Source organism: Notechis scutatus, chromosome Z, assembly GCF_049901735.1.
Source record: "Notechis scutatus isolate UNSWTSFEM ecotype Mainland chromosome Z, rNotScu1.2, whole genome shotgun sequence".
Lineage (NCBI taxonomy): Eukaryota > Metazoa > Chordata > Lepidosauria > Squamata > Elapidae > Notechis > Notechis scutatus.
The window spans coordinates 83,740,383-83,754,152 of record NC_142025.1 but is presented as its reverse complement, the minus strand read 5'-3'; the positions used below and the strand labels follow the sequence as shown (position 1 = coordinate 83,754,152).

The window sequence follows — 13,770 nt, the reverse complement described above, 5'->3', positions numbered from 1 at the left end:
CAATCTGAGATGGACCTTTTAGTAGGAAAGGGAACTAGAATGAGCAGTAATACTTTGCAAGATGCATCAAACTTGAAGTTAAGATGTTTGTTATTTATTTGCACACAGCAAGCATCCGGGAGTGACAAGGAGTGACTGGGAGGGGAGGGGTGAGGCTGGGCCAAGCATGGCAAGGAGAGGCTGGGTGAAGCAAGGCACCCCTTGACATGAGTGATGTCCAGTTGGCCACAGCTGCCCAATCACATGACCACCCAGCCATACCTACTTAACTGGTCATTAGGGCAGAGAAACTGTTATTAAATTATTTGAATCTCACCACTGGATAGAATCAATGTCAAGTGAATGTTAGTGCTGATTTATAATGCTTTGGTAAGACCACACTTGGAATATTGCATGCAGGTTTGTTTACCACAAAAGGTAAAAAAAAAAAAACATTGAAACTATAGAAAGGAGCAGAAGAGCAACAAAGATGATTAGGGGACTGGAGGCTAAAGCATATGAAGAACAGCTGCTGAAATTGGGTATGTCTAGTCTAATGAAAAGAAGGATTAGGACTTCCAGGGGTGAGGTCACAGCGGAGCGGAGCAGGAGAGCGATCTCTGCAACCCTGTATCCGAATTTTCGTGCTTGGAAGCTCTCAGAGGCATCGTGAAGCTTGGAGAGACACACGAATTAGAAGGGGAAACCTAGGAGCAGAGTGGAGGAAAGCAACCTCCCACTGCAACGAGGGGAAGCCCTTTGAATCCGGCACGAAAGAAACCCGGCATCCGTGACGGGTCCGAAGCTGTGACAGCCAGCTGCGATCGGGAAGCAGGAAAGTGGATCAACGCAAGACATCAGAAGGAGAACGGCAGACTGGGACAGTTTTTGAGAGGTGAGAGAAGAGAGCCCTGTGAAAGACTTTGACAAAGGGAGTCTCCGGAGACAGTGAATACAGCGGCTAATTGGCGGGGGATAGCGGAGCGAAAGGGAGAGGAGGAAACAACAGTTTAACAGCTGAGAGAGAGTACCGCAGAAGAAAAGATCGAGACTCTGTGAATAAAAACTCAAATTTCTACGACTTGGATTGATTACTGGTAGAGCAGAAAAGAGACATTAGAGAGAACAATTGGAACTTGTTGATGACCCAAGCTCTGTAAAGGACCTTGGAATACTCACCTCTAATGATCTAAGTGCTAGAGCCCACTGCAACTACATAGCCAAAAAGGCATTAAGAGTTGTTAACCTAATCCTACGGAGCTTTTTCTCTGGTCATATCACACTACTAACCAGAGCATACAAAACATTTGCTAGACCAATACTCGAATACAGTTCATCAGTCTGGAACCCACATTACGTATCTGATATTAGCACAATTGAGAAAGTCCAGAAATATTTCACAAGAAGAGTTCTCCACTCCTCTACTCGTTGTAGAATACCTTATGCCACCAGACTTGAAATTCTAGAACTAGAAAACCTTGAATTACGCCTGCCTTCGGTCTGATTTAAGCATGGTATATAAAATCATACATTGCAATGTCCTACCTGTCAATGAATACTTCAGCTTCAACCATAACAACACAAGAGCACACAATAGATACAAACTCAAAGTTAACCGCACCAAACTTGATTGCAGGAAATACAACTTCAGCAATAGAGTGGTCAATGTCTGGAATACTCTACCCGACTCTGTAGTTTCTTCCCAAACCCCAAAAACTTTAACCTTAGACTGTCTACTATTGACCTCACCCTTTTCCTAAGAGGTCTGTAGGGGCGTGCATAAGCGCACCAACGTGCCTACCGTCCCTGTCCTATTGTTTCTCTTATTCCTCTTTTATTTTTCTTATATGTACCCATTTCATGTATTCACAACTATGTATACACTTATACTTATTATCTTGTAAACAATTGGCAAATCAAATAAATAAATAAATAAACTTTAATGGACGACTGTAGTTGAACGGAGAGTGGAACCATTTGATAGAAAGCTGTGACTGTGCAATTTGAGAGTGAAAGTGACTAAGTGAAGAGGACTGATGAAATAGGAAATGAGGAAAGTAATGTGACGGTGTGCAGAAGAAAGGGAAAAGAAGAAGAAAGCTGAATAATTTCTAAGTATTAAATTCAAAAGTGTATATTGGAGAAAAAAATCTAAAGATTATATATATATATATATATATATATATATATATATATATATATATATATATATATATATATATATATATATATATATATATATATGATTGCTTGCAAGAAGAATTTATGTATCCTATTTCATAGATTGCTACATTCTTTATAATTGTTTTTTTTTTAAAAAAAAAACATCAAACTTTCTTCCATAGGTATACAAACAGTGTGCCAGTTGGTTTACAAATCATTTTGTGCATCCATTTCGTAGTCTTCAATTACAGTTACATTACATAAAACCTCATATTATCAATCAAAAATTAGATACCCTAATATCATTATTAATCAATCATTTGACTATAATTTTATTCATTCATATTTTACGAGATAACCACAATTTATTTAGTTTATTTTATAACAATTCATATTATCCTCCCAAATCTATCCTAAAAACGTTTTGTAGATATAACAGAAATTAATGGGAGAGAACAAGAAATTAGAAGAGGCAATTGCATATTTGGAGATGGAAAAGGCTGATTTCTTCCTCAGATTTCAGTATATAACAGAAGAAAAGGGGGAGGACTTGCCCAAATTAATGGCAGATCTCATAGCAGAAGCGTTACAAAAAGAGGGCCAAGAGGTTCGAAGGGAAATTGATGAGGCATATAGAATATATACCAACTATACAAGATGTTTTAGATTTCCAAGAGAGGTTCATATACGATTCTCAAAGAAACAACTGAGAGATGAGATATGCAAAGTGACAAGAGACGAACCACTGATATTCAAGGGAACAGAAATTGTAATGTTGAAACAAATTCCAAGAAGAATAAGGGAACATAGAAAGAAATACAGATTCCTGGCCGCCCAACTGAATAAGAATAACATCCTGTTCACATGGCTCATCCCAGAGGGAATGTTAATATCATGACAGGATAAAAAAATTAAAATAGACAGTATAGAAAAAGCGAGGGAATTCTTTGAACTGTATGTGGTATCAGGGGAAGACCAGAACAGCAAAGAAGAAGTGAAAAGTAGGAGCCAAGAAGAAGATCGGGTGGAGGAAAGAGAAACAGAACAAGAGGAAAGAGAGCAGGAAGAAGTGGAAAGAGAAGGCGTAAGAACGAGACACCAAATGAGAGCAAATAAGCTTCAACAAGAAACAACTACAGAGTAAGATGGTGGAAGAAATCAAATTGATTTCTATAAACATCAATGGTTTAAATTCACAAATTAAGAGGGAAAAAACGATAACTAAACTACAGAAACTGAACTTAGATATTATATGAAGCAGATATCAAGAAACACATATCCAGAAACATCAAAGTAAACTGTTAGAAGCAGCAAAGTTAGGAGATTTATACGTATCTCTAGCCCAACAAAAAAAGAGGGGGATAGCAATATATATTAGGAAACATTTACAAGCAAAACAGGTATATGCAGACAAGGAGGGTAGGATTTTGGTGTTAGAAGTTTATATAAATTATAAGAAAATGTTATTGACAGTGATATATGCACTGAACAAGAAACAAGAAAAAATTTATACCAAACTATACAGAAAATTAGTAGAACAGGAATATGAGAACTTATACCTGTTAGGTTATTTCAATGCAATAGCAAATTTAGGAAAAGACTACAATAACGAAAATCTAGGGGGAAAAAAAGAAAAGGAAAACATTACCAAAAGTATTTTATCAAATGGCGGAAGAATTAGGATTAAAAGATATATGGAGAGAAAGAATTCCAGACAAAAAACAGTATACTTACTATTCAGCACCACACACATCATGGTCAAGATTGGAAATGTTATGGACAAATGGAAAAATGGAACATAATATAAAAGAAATAGAAATTGAATCTAACAAATGGGCGGACCATAATCCCATTAAAATAATATGGAAAGGATTGAAAAAAAACAGAAGATGGATGCTAAACAAGGAGATTCTAAAAGAAAAAGAATGTGTTAAGATGATGGAAAAAGAATTGGAGTTCTTTCTGAAGGAAAACAAAAAACAACAAACATCAATTCCAAACCTATGGGACATGACTAAAGCATATATTAGGGGCCTAGCAATTTCATATAATACACATAGATATAAGGGGGAAAAAAGGAGAACAATCTAAACTTCTAACTCTTAAGGAGTTAGAAAAAAACTAGAAAAAACACCACATAATAAGACAGCAAATACGGAGAGGATACTGATTAGACATAAATTGAACATGTTAGCACAAGATGAATGGTTACAGGACATGAAAAAGATAAAACAGAATTATTTTGAACACGCGAATAAGCCAGGAAGGTGGCTAGCCTATAGACTTAAGAAAGAAAAAGAAAAAAGAGCAATCCAACAATTGAAGGACGCTGATGGTACGCTACATCAAACTGAAAAGAAAAAAACATATTGTTAAAAGTTTTTTTGAGGAACTATATAGTAGGGAAGACGTACCAGAGGGAAAAATTCAACATTACTTACTTGAATTTAATCCGGAAACTTTTTTATTAGGTATAATAACACAAAAATGCAATAAAACAGATAGATATATTATGTTACATATATTAACAGCTGCAAGGATTTCGTACGCACAACTCTGGAAGGAAAAAAGGGTTCTACCTGAAGGCATGGTTATTAAAAAAATAATAGATTGTATAGAGATGGACAGGCTAACGATGAAAATAAAAGACAGAGAAGATTCAATTTATTATAGGGCCTGGGATGCCTGGTATGAGTGGTTTAGAAATAAAAATAAAATAAAATGGCAATTAGGAAAAGAATGAGGAAATATGTAAATATGCAAATATACCATGGAGAAGATTGAAATGTAAGGATAAAAGATATCGATTTATACTAAGAGCAAGATGCAATGGTAAAGGAATAAGTTAATACATATACTGAAAAATGTGAAGAAATGCAAAAGATGTCTTGATGTTGATAATAATGTATAAAGATTTGTTTTATGTTTTTTAAAATTTGGAAACTTAATAAAATTTATTTGGAAAAAAGAAAAGAAAAGAAGGACTAGGGGTGACATGAAAGCAGTCTTCCAATATCTAAGGGGTTGCCCCCAAAAGAGGGTGTCAAACTATTCTCCAAAGCACCTGAAGGCAGGAAAAGGAACAATGGATGGAAACTAATCAGAGATCCAATCTAGAAATAAGGAGAAATGTTCTGATAGTTAAAATGATCAATCAGTGAAATGGCTTCTCTTCAGAATTTGCGGGTAATCCATTGGAAGTTTTTAAGAAGAGATTGGACAGCTATTTGTTGGGAATGGCATAGATCTGTTGCTTGAACAGAGGGTTGGACTATAAGACCTCTAAGGCCCCTTCCAAGTCTATTACTCTATTTTTTCATTTGAAACAATAAACCTATCTATGAATTAACCACTTCCAATTGTGGGTGACATTTTTGCTTCCACAGTTGAATGTTCCTTTTGCATATATAGGGAAGTGTGTGCTATGAGATGCTGAGAGTAGAGGAATAAAAGAAACATTATTTAAAATTGGAATGGATACTGGAGATCATCAGGTCCAACCTCCTGCCCAGCACAGAAATCCACTGCTACAGCATCCCTAACAGATGCCATCCAGCCTCTCTATCTACTCATACATGCCTAGTGAAGGATAGTTCACCACCTCTCAAAGCAGTCTATTTCATTCCACAGCTCTTACTATTAGGAAATGCCTATCTTCTGGAACAACTCTGAAAATTCTGCCCCACCTTCCTCATGTTAGTTCTTCAGATGTCTGAAGATATATATCATGTCTCCTGGTTGTCTCTTCTTATCAGAATAAATACATTCAGTAACTTCAGTTGTTCTTCATACATTTTCCCCCCCAGCTCCTTATTGTCTTGATTATTCTTCTTTGGACACATTCCAATTTGAAAAAGTCCTTTCTAAAATAGGGTACCCAGACCCACATGCAATATTCTGAATGTAATCTTGATGCTGTATTTCCTTACAGCGTGATGCAGAATCACTGATGTTATATGATTGTTGAATTATTTATTTATTTATTTATTTATCTAATAGTAGCATGATTTAAGTCTCATTTTGAATTATAGGATTGGACGACAGATCTCACCTCTAGTAGAATCCACTAGAATGTCCCCTGCAGATAATCACAGAGTTTCTCTTCTGAAGACCTCTCAGGAAGGTCACAACTCACAAGTTCATGAAGCAACCTGTTTTGATGCTTGGTAGCTTCTATAGTCAGAAAGCTATTCTGATTATTTAGCCTGACCCTTCTCCCATGAATGATTTTAACTCATTGATTCCGGTCATGCGTTCTAGGACAATAGAAAACAAGTCCACTTCTTTGTGAGAATCCTTCAGATATATGAAGACTGCTGTTATACCTTTTATTAACTGATTTTTCTGCTTGCAAAACATGCCTATACTCTCCTCGTAAGGCGTGACCTGCAGACTCTTCATTATCATGAAGAGCCATGAAAGCCATTCCGCCTTTCTTTGAATTTCCTCCAGCTTATTATTGTCCTATGGAACTATCCTGCCACATAATGCCAGATGAGACTTGACCAGGGCACAACACTGTATTGTAAAACAATTAGAATGAAACCATTATTTGCCAATGATTCAATGTTTCTGCTAATGCACCATAAGGTAGGTCTTGCCTCCTTTACATCCTCATTGCATTGCTGATTTAGGTTTAACGTATGGTGCCCCTTTCAGATCTATTACTGCCAAGCCAATTTTTCCTATCCATTTAGGAACTTTACATGTCTCTATTAAATTATATCCTTCTTTTCAGTCTAAGACTGCTTAAATGTTTTTGAACCTCTCCAAATTTAGTATTATCTGCAAACAAAGACGTGGAGTGATTGATGAGGACTCTTTGGATGCAGTCATTCAGTCAACTGAATAATCTAATAGGAGTAATTTCTGGCTGATATTTTACCATTTTATGGAATAGAACATCATGAAACACTTTTTCAAAGGCTTCACTGAGTGTAAAGTATATCCTTGATCTACTAAGCTAATCAGTTTATAAAACTGATAAGATTAGACTGGCATGATTTCTTCATGAAGACTCATGCTGACTCCTGTTAATTAAAGCATGCTTGCATAAGTGCTTGAAAACATATTGCTTGATAATCTGCTTGCCTGGTATAAGTGAGAAGTTGATGTGTTTAAATTTTAGTGGGCTTTTTTTTCTCTTTCTAAAAGAAAGGATGAAATATCTGTTTCGGTCATCTTTTTTAGGAGAATCTTCTGGGAGAATATAATAGCTGCCCTCAAAATAGTACATGGGAAACAATATCAGATATAAGTGTTTATTTTTTAAAAGACATTCTATCATGATATTCAATTATTTTACATTAACTGCAGCTTGTTAACAATTTCATTAAATTTGTAATATATAAAATAATAATGTGTCACATAGTATCTTGATGATTCACTTGGTCCAAGAAGCAACATAAAAAAGAACATGTAGATAATTGATTAATAATGTCCAATTATTTACAAAATCTACATTACTATTAATCCTCTCATCACTCCTTATCACCCATTCCCTCCCACTTGTGACTGTATGACTGAAACAAAGTTGTCATTTGTATCCTTACGATTTATATTGACTGTTTTCTAGTATGATTTGATTGCTTATTGTACCCTATGACTATAATTAAGTGTTGTACCTTATGATTCTCAACTCTTGATGAATGTATCTTTTCTTTTATGTACACTGAGAGCATTTGCACCAAGACAAATTCCTTGTGTGTCCAATCACACTTGGACAATAAAGAATTCTATTCTATTCTATTCTATTCTATTCTATTCTATTCTATTCTATTCTATTCTATTCTATTCTATTCTATTCTATTCTATTCTATTCTGAACTGGACTATTGAGCATTGGTAAATTAATTACCAGAAAAAATGTCATGCACCAAAGTGATTAATATAAATCAGCTCCAAGTTACATATTTTTAAATGTTTAATTTCTACTATGCGCCTTTATTGTAGTTACATATTTTTGTATTCCAAAAATAACAAATCCACAAAGCTTCAAAGTAATTTGGCAATGCAAGATGAACCTAAAAAGACCTAAATAAGTTGTTTTAAAACATTGCTTAATGTTTCCACATAAATTGTTGTATTGAAATTCTTTCTAAAACTTTCATTGAAAATATAACATCATCAAATTTTTAAAAAAGATACCCACATGATAGAAATAAGTATTTGTCAAAATGTGGTAATGTTTTTACATGGCTGTTGCATTTAGCCTTTAGTTCTTTAGTAAGCTCCATTGAAATGAATAGGGCATAAAAAGGCTGTCAGGGAAAGCATAGGGCACAGACAATTTTATCCTTACACTTTTTGGTATGCATTTATTAACAGTTCTATATCCCACCTTTTTAAATAAATTCCACTATGGCTTATAACCTATTATTACATTCAATAAGGTAATCAAACATCTATTAGTTTCAATGTGTAATATAGAGGTAGCCCTTGACTTTAGATCACAGTAAGGACCAGAATTTCTGTTGCTAAGCAAGGCAATTGTTAAGTGAGTAAGTGCCCAAAGTTACAATCTTTTTTTGCCATGATTAAACAAATCATTATAACTGTTTAGTGAATCATGTGGTCATTAAGTGAATCCAGCTTTTCCTATCAACTTTGCTTGTTGGAAATTAGCTGGAAAGATCATATGATCCCAGGTTGCTACAACTGTCATAAATAAATGCCACTTGCCAAGTGCCTACATGCAGATCACATGACCATGGGGATGGTGCAATGGTCATAAGTGCAAGGATCAGATGTAATTAACTTTTTTCAGGGTTATAACTATGAACAATCAGTAAACAAATGACTATAAGTTGAGGACTACCAGTATATCATGTAAATTGAAGAAATTTAGATGGCCATGAGAGCATGGCTCTGGAATTTTAACTGTATGGAAACTTTGGGAGTTGAAGTCCACACATCTTAACATGGTCATGGTCAACAAATACTGATATGGAGAGGTAGCAATTAATACATTAACATATGTTTGAATAATAAATACAACAAAGTGGGAACCGCTAAAGGAATTGAGTCTTTGGGAATTGAGTCTTTGGAACTCAATTGAGTCTTTGGGTTGTCTTCTTCTGCCAAATTTTTTCTTCCTTCTTCCTCTCTCTCTCTTCACAATTGTGGTATTTATTCTTGCAGCTACATAGCCAAACAATAGTGTTTGGGTCACAGGTTACTAATTCGCTGCAAGAGATCAGAAATAATTGAAAACATGAGAAGCAGAAAAAGGCAAAGCTGTCTCAGCCACATACAACTTTTTCTTTCTTGTCCATGTACCTTGTAGTCTCAGTGATAGACTTACTACTTCTGTCTGCCACAGACCATCTTACCCTAATTTTGTTTTGTAATGACATTTTTAAGAGCACCAACACATCTTGTGTTTATAGGACCTCTTTTGTTAGGTATAAATACATTTTCTTGCTGATCACACTGCATTTATATTATCACTGTTGATGGCATTGTTAAAATCATCTAATTGTGTGTGTGTGTGTACTCACACATAATGTATGAAACATATTGCAATATCATATGAACAAAAGAAGAATTCAGATGTCTATCAAAAAAAGCAATCCTTTATTCAGGTTGCTTAAAAATCTCACTACCTTCAGTAAACAATTACTGTTGCTGAATTATAGCTAAGGTGTACAGGAGGTGTCAAACTGGTGGCCTATGGGGTCATACTTCTCCACCTTCGCAAATGGGAAAAACATCGTGAAACATCACGTGACGGCAACATGATGTGGCGAGTTTGACACCTGCGGTATACTAGAATGTGGTTTCTACATGCAGGTCTACTAAACAATCTTCATAAATACCTTTGTAAATCTTTGGATAACCCTCTGAACCCATGGCATTGTCGTATTCAGGCAGAATTGTTTCCCATCTTTCCTGGTGAGTCTGTGACAGTGGAAAGAATAACATTAGTTTCTGAGTGAGGTCAAACAGCTTTTGCCTGGCCTACAGTAACTAAAATGCAGCAGGCTAGCCCTAGGCACTTACATGACTTCAGGCCTAATGCAATGCGGTCCCTCAGGTATGAAATCCACAGAAGCAATGGACCCGGTTGAAATTCCATGGGAAAAGACCTTCACACAGTGGCAGCGCAATTCTCTTGCTGTGGAGGAAAAACAACCAGAGACTCACAATGCAATCCTACTCATATTTATGCAGATATTACAAAATCTGTCCCCTGGCCATACTTTCCAACGAGTATAATAAGGAGATCCAAACAGAATATTCTCCCAAGGATGAACGCTTTGACTGAAAAATAAACAACTCCAAATCTACTGGTAGTCTCATAAATGAATCCCACACAAGCAAGCAAAAGATTTTATATGATTGTAAGCTTATTCTTATATTAGAACTGCAACAACATTAAGGTTTTCAACCATATTCAGGTAGTCCTCAACTGAGCCCCACATTTTTGTTGCTAAGGGAAACATTTAAGTGAATGTTGCCCCATTTTTCAACTTTTTATGCCATGGTTGTTAGGTAAATCACTGCAGCTGTTAAATTAGTAACATGGTTGTTAAGTGAACTGGACTTCCCCATTGACTTTGCTTGTAAGATGGTCACAAAAAGTGATCATGCTGTTCTAACTTTGAACAGTCACTAAATAACCTGTTGTAAGTCGAGGACTAGCTGAATTTCTTTTTGGAAGTTTATTGAGAGATATTTTATTTTTTAACATCTTGTATTCATACCTTTATTATATAATCCCATATTTTTAGTCTTCCCAGTTCCTCTTAATTTTTGCATTATCACTATAGAAACCTGGTGTTATAACAAACATTGATAAAAACAGAAAATAAGAACAAACTTTTTACAATATTACTTTATTCTGAAAGGTTTGTGTGGTTATTCTCGATGTTAATACAATCTGTTAGCATCTGAACTCCAGCTATTATATTTATTTATCATGTAGTTCACTCTTCTTTTTTATTTCACATTTTATAAAAAAAAAAAATCCAGACTATTTAAATTCTGCCTTACGAAGTCATTACCTGTGTTTGTTATGTTTTCCCTTTAATACAGCAGCTTTACATGTACCTGAGAATAACCTAAGTATAACCTAACCACCATGCCTGAACTGATGTGGGAAATTGTCTCCAACTCTCCCCATTTTTATCTTCTGCACCTTTTCTATTCCAGTATTTCCAGCTAACGTGGCTACCTTAACAGATGGTATAATAGTGCTGTATTGGTTTTATAAGTAAGAATTGGAGCAGCTTTTTAAAATCATAACTGAGAGGCCCCACTTTTTCTGAAAATAATGATATTTGGACATGAAGAATTAACTATTTTCATGGGGTTTGGGCTACACAATGCCTTTGAATATAACCCAGGCTACTGTAGGTTATACTACAGATTGTCTTAACTTAGCTAGTATAGTGTGGGTACTTTTTAAACTGCCACAATAAATATCACAGCTACTTTGTGAAGAAAGTTTTAACTCATAAAATATTAAAATATACATTATATACAAATATACAAAAGTTAAATATGAGAACAAATAATAAAAGGTGCAGTCAGAATCATTTACCATAGGCATGAAAGGTTGAACAATAGTGGTCAAACAATAGAAATGTATGGATTTTAGAATATGAATATAGATTATTTTAATTTGGTTAAGAAAAGAATACTTAATAGTTCAGTATTCATCGAAGAAAGATACTTGGAAAGAATTCTAAAATGTTTTGTGTTCTTTAAATTATTTTGTAGAAAGAGAAATAAATAGTTTTAAATTCTAATCTAAAAATAATTGTGGAATTATTTGAACATGATTTATTTATTAATGAGTTAAATTATAAACTCTTCTCGTACTGATGGTATATAACTTGACCTTCAAATTAGTATAATATGATGGCTTTTTACTAATAAAAGAGTTGTCAATTTGGCCATGATAGAAATTAGAATTTACCTTATTTTACTATCAGACAATCTTAGTCAGCCGACACATAAATAACAGGCTATTTTTACTTTGTAGTACTTTTTATAATTGTGATATGTGATATTGCTTGGGATTTTTAAAGTGGAAAAACTTATATCAATTGTTTGGTTGATAAATATATTTGCTATTTTCATTGAAGCTTATATTTTGCCCCTTTAATTTGAAACCACCTCAGTATGTAAATGGGACTGTGAATGTGCTTAAATATTCATTGAGTCTTAAGTTCTATATGTGAATGCCAATAAGATCCCTGAGATCTTTCAGATGCCCAGTGCTAAGTTTTCTACATTCTCATATTCGAATTGCACTACCCAGGTACCACCACTTTCTCTTCCCATCTGCGCTAAACGAAAACAGAAAACACTTGAAGTTTGATGGCTGCAGTGCGCAATCACCTTCGAAGCACAAAACATTCCCTAGTGATAGGATGCCCCTGCAAGAGTTTGTTTCTGAGTGTGTGCGGTTCGGAAATTGGATTCTGCCTTCTTCAAAGTTCTCAGCGATAAGATTAGGAGACGACGTACCTCTAAGCAAGTGGGTAGAGTTGCAGAGAAATAGACAGGGAGCCCGACAAACGAGTGGGGAGGCTGTGACCGCATCACCCCCGCGCTCTCTAACAACCTACCGCGGCGGTATGGAAGAATTCCATAACCCCTCAGAAACCCCGCTTGGCCCAAAGGCAGCGACTGCTACCAGCGCATACTAACGCATAGCGCAGAGCTGTCAGGTAGCACCCGACGGAAGACAGCTACCTGTTCGCCTTCTTCCCTGCAGCTTCCCTGCCTGGGGTCAGAAATCAGCTTACCCTGGGTCTCCAAGGCACTCCCGGCGAGCAGCAGGAAGAGGACAAGTAGGGAGGTCGTGCGGAAGGCTAGGCAGCTCATGTTGGCACAACAGGTTATAGCGCACTCTGACTGGCTCCATCCAACCGCCGAGCTTTTTATCCCTCTGGGGTAACGACCCAGGAGAGGCAGCAGTTCTTCAGAAATCGTAAACGGACCCACCCCTTTCGAGCTAAAAGGGCGGTGTACGATCTCTGAGCCAATTCCTCGAACTCCGGGTTAGGAATTGAAGAGTGGGAAAGGGAGGAGAGAAGGAGGGAAGGAAAGGGAAGGAAAGGGAAGGAAGGGGATCATAAACAGGAAGTTATTTTGTCTGAACATCGATGGGAATGTGTGTCCTCCTTAATCAGCAACTATTACTATGTGGTTTCTATGACTCTGTGGTTTCTTCCCCAAACCCCAAAAACTTTAACCTTAGACTGTCTACTATTGACCTCACCCCCTTCCTAAGAGGTCTGTAGGGGGCGTGCATAAGCGCACCAATGTGCCTACAGTCGCTGTCCTATTGTTTCTTTTTATTCTTCTTATATGTATCCATATCATGTATTCATAGCTATGTTTATACCTATTATCTTGTAAGCGATTGACAAACAAACAAATAAATAAATAAATAAACATTAAGAGAGATCAGTAAAGGGATGCTGTTTGGAAAAAGGTACTAAGGATATTGTTGAGCTAGTATCTAATCGGCTTTAGCTGATTTCAAAACGCTCATCAGGGAGCCATAGGTTAGTTTTTGGAAGGATCACAAAGCATTCTTAAGGATGAAAGCTAGACTGGAAAAACGGGGGGGGGAAAACCCCAGACAAAGACAGTGGAAAACATTTCCCTATTG

At 36.0% G+C, this 13,770-nt stretch overlaps 1 protein-coding gene across 1 annotated transcript; it reads right to left on the bottom strand.

Annotated features, from left to right (window-relative positions):
* Positions 1–7,389: 7,389 nt before the first annotated feature.
* LOC113420044 (interleukin-8-like) lies at positions 7,390–13,062 on the bottom strand. Its single transcript, XM_026679799.2, has 5 exons — positions 12,899–13,062; positions 10,143–10,257; positions 9,959–10,040; positions 9,193–9,326; positions 7,390–9,161 (listed from the first exon to the last, which is right to left on the bottom strand). Exons 1-4 carry the CDS (start codon positions 12,975–12,977, stop codon positions 9,309–9,311), a joined length of 294 nt encoding a protein of 97 aa, XP_026535584.1. The 5' UTR covers positions 12,978–13,062; the 3' UTR covers positions 7,390–9,161; positions 9,193–9,308.
* Positions 13,063–13,770: the final 708 nt, after the last annotated feature.

Excerpts from the sequence above, each read along its gene's own strand:
- LOC113420044 (XM_026679799.2), bottom strand. The coding sequence starts at position 12,977 with ATGAGCTGCCTAGCCTTCCGCACGACCTCCCTACTTGTCCTCTTCCTG. Across the intron at positions 10,258-12,898 it reads GAGTGCCTTGGAGACCCAGG|CAAGAGAATTGCGCTGCCAC; the intron begins GTAAGCTGATTT and ends TTTCCTCCACAG. Across the intron at positions 10,041-10,142 it reads TGCATTAGGCCTGAAGTCAT|ACTCACCAGGAAAGATGGGA; the intron begins GTAAGTGCCTAG and ends CCACTGTCACAG.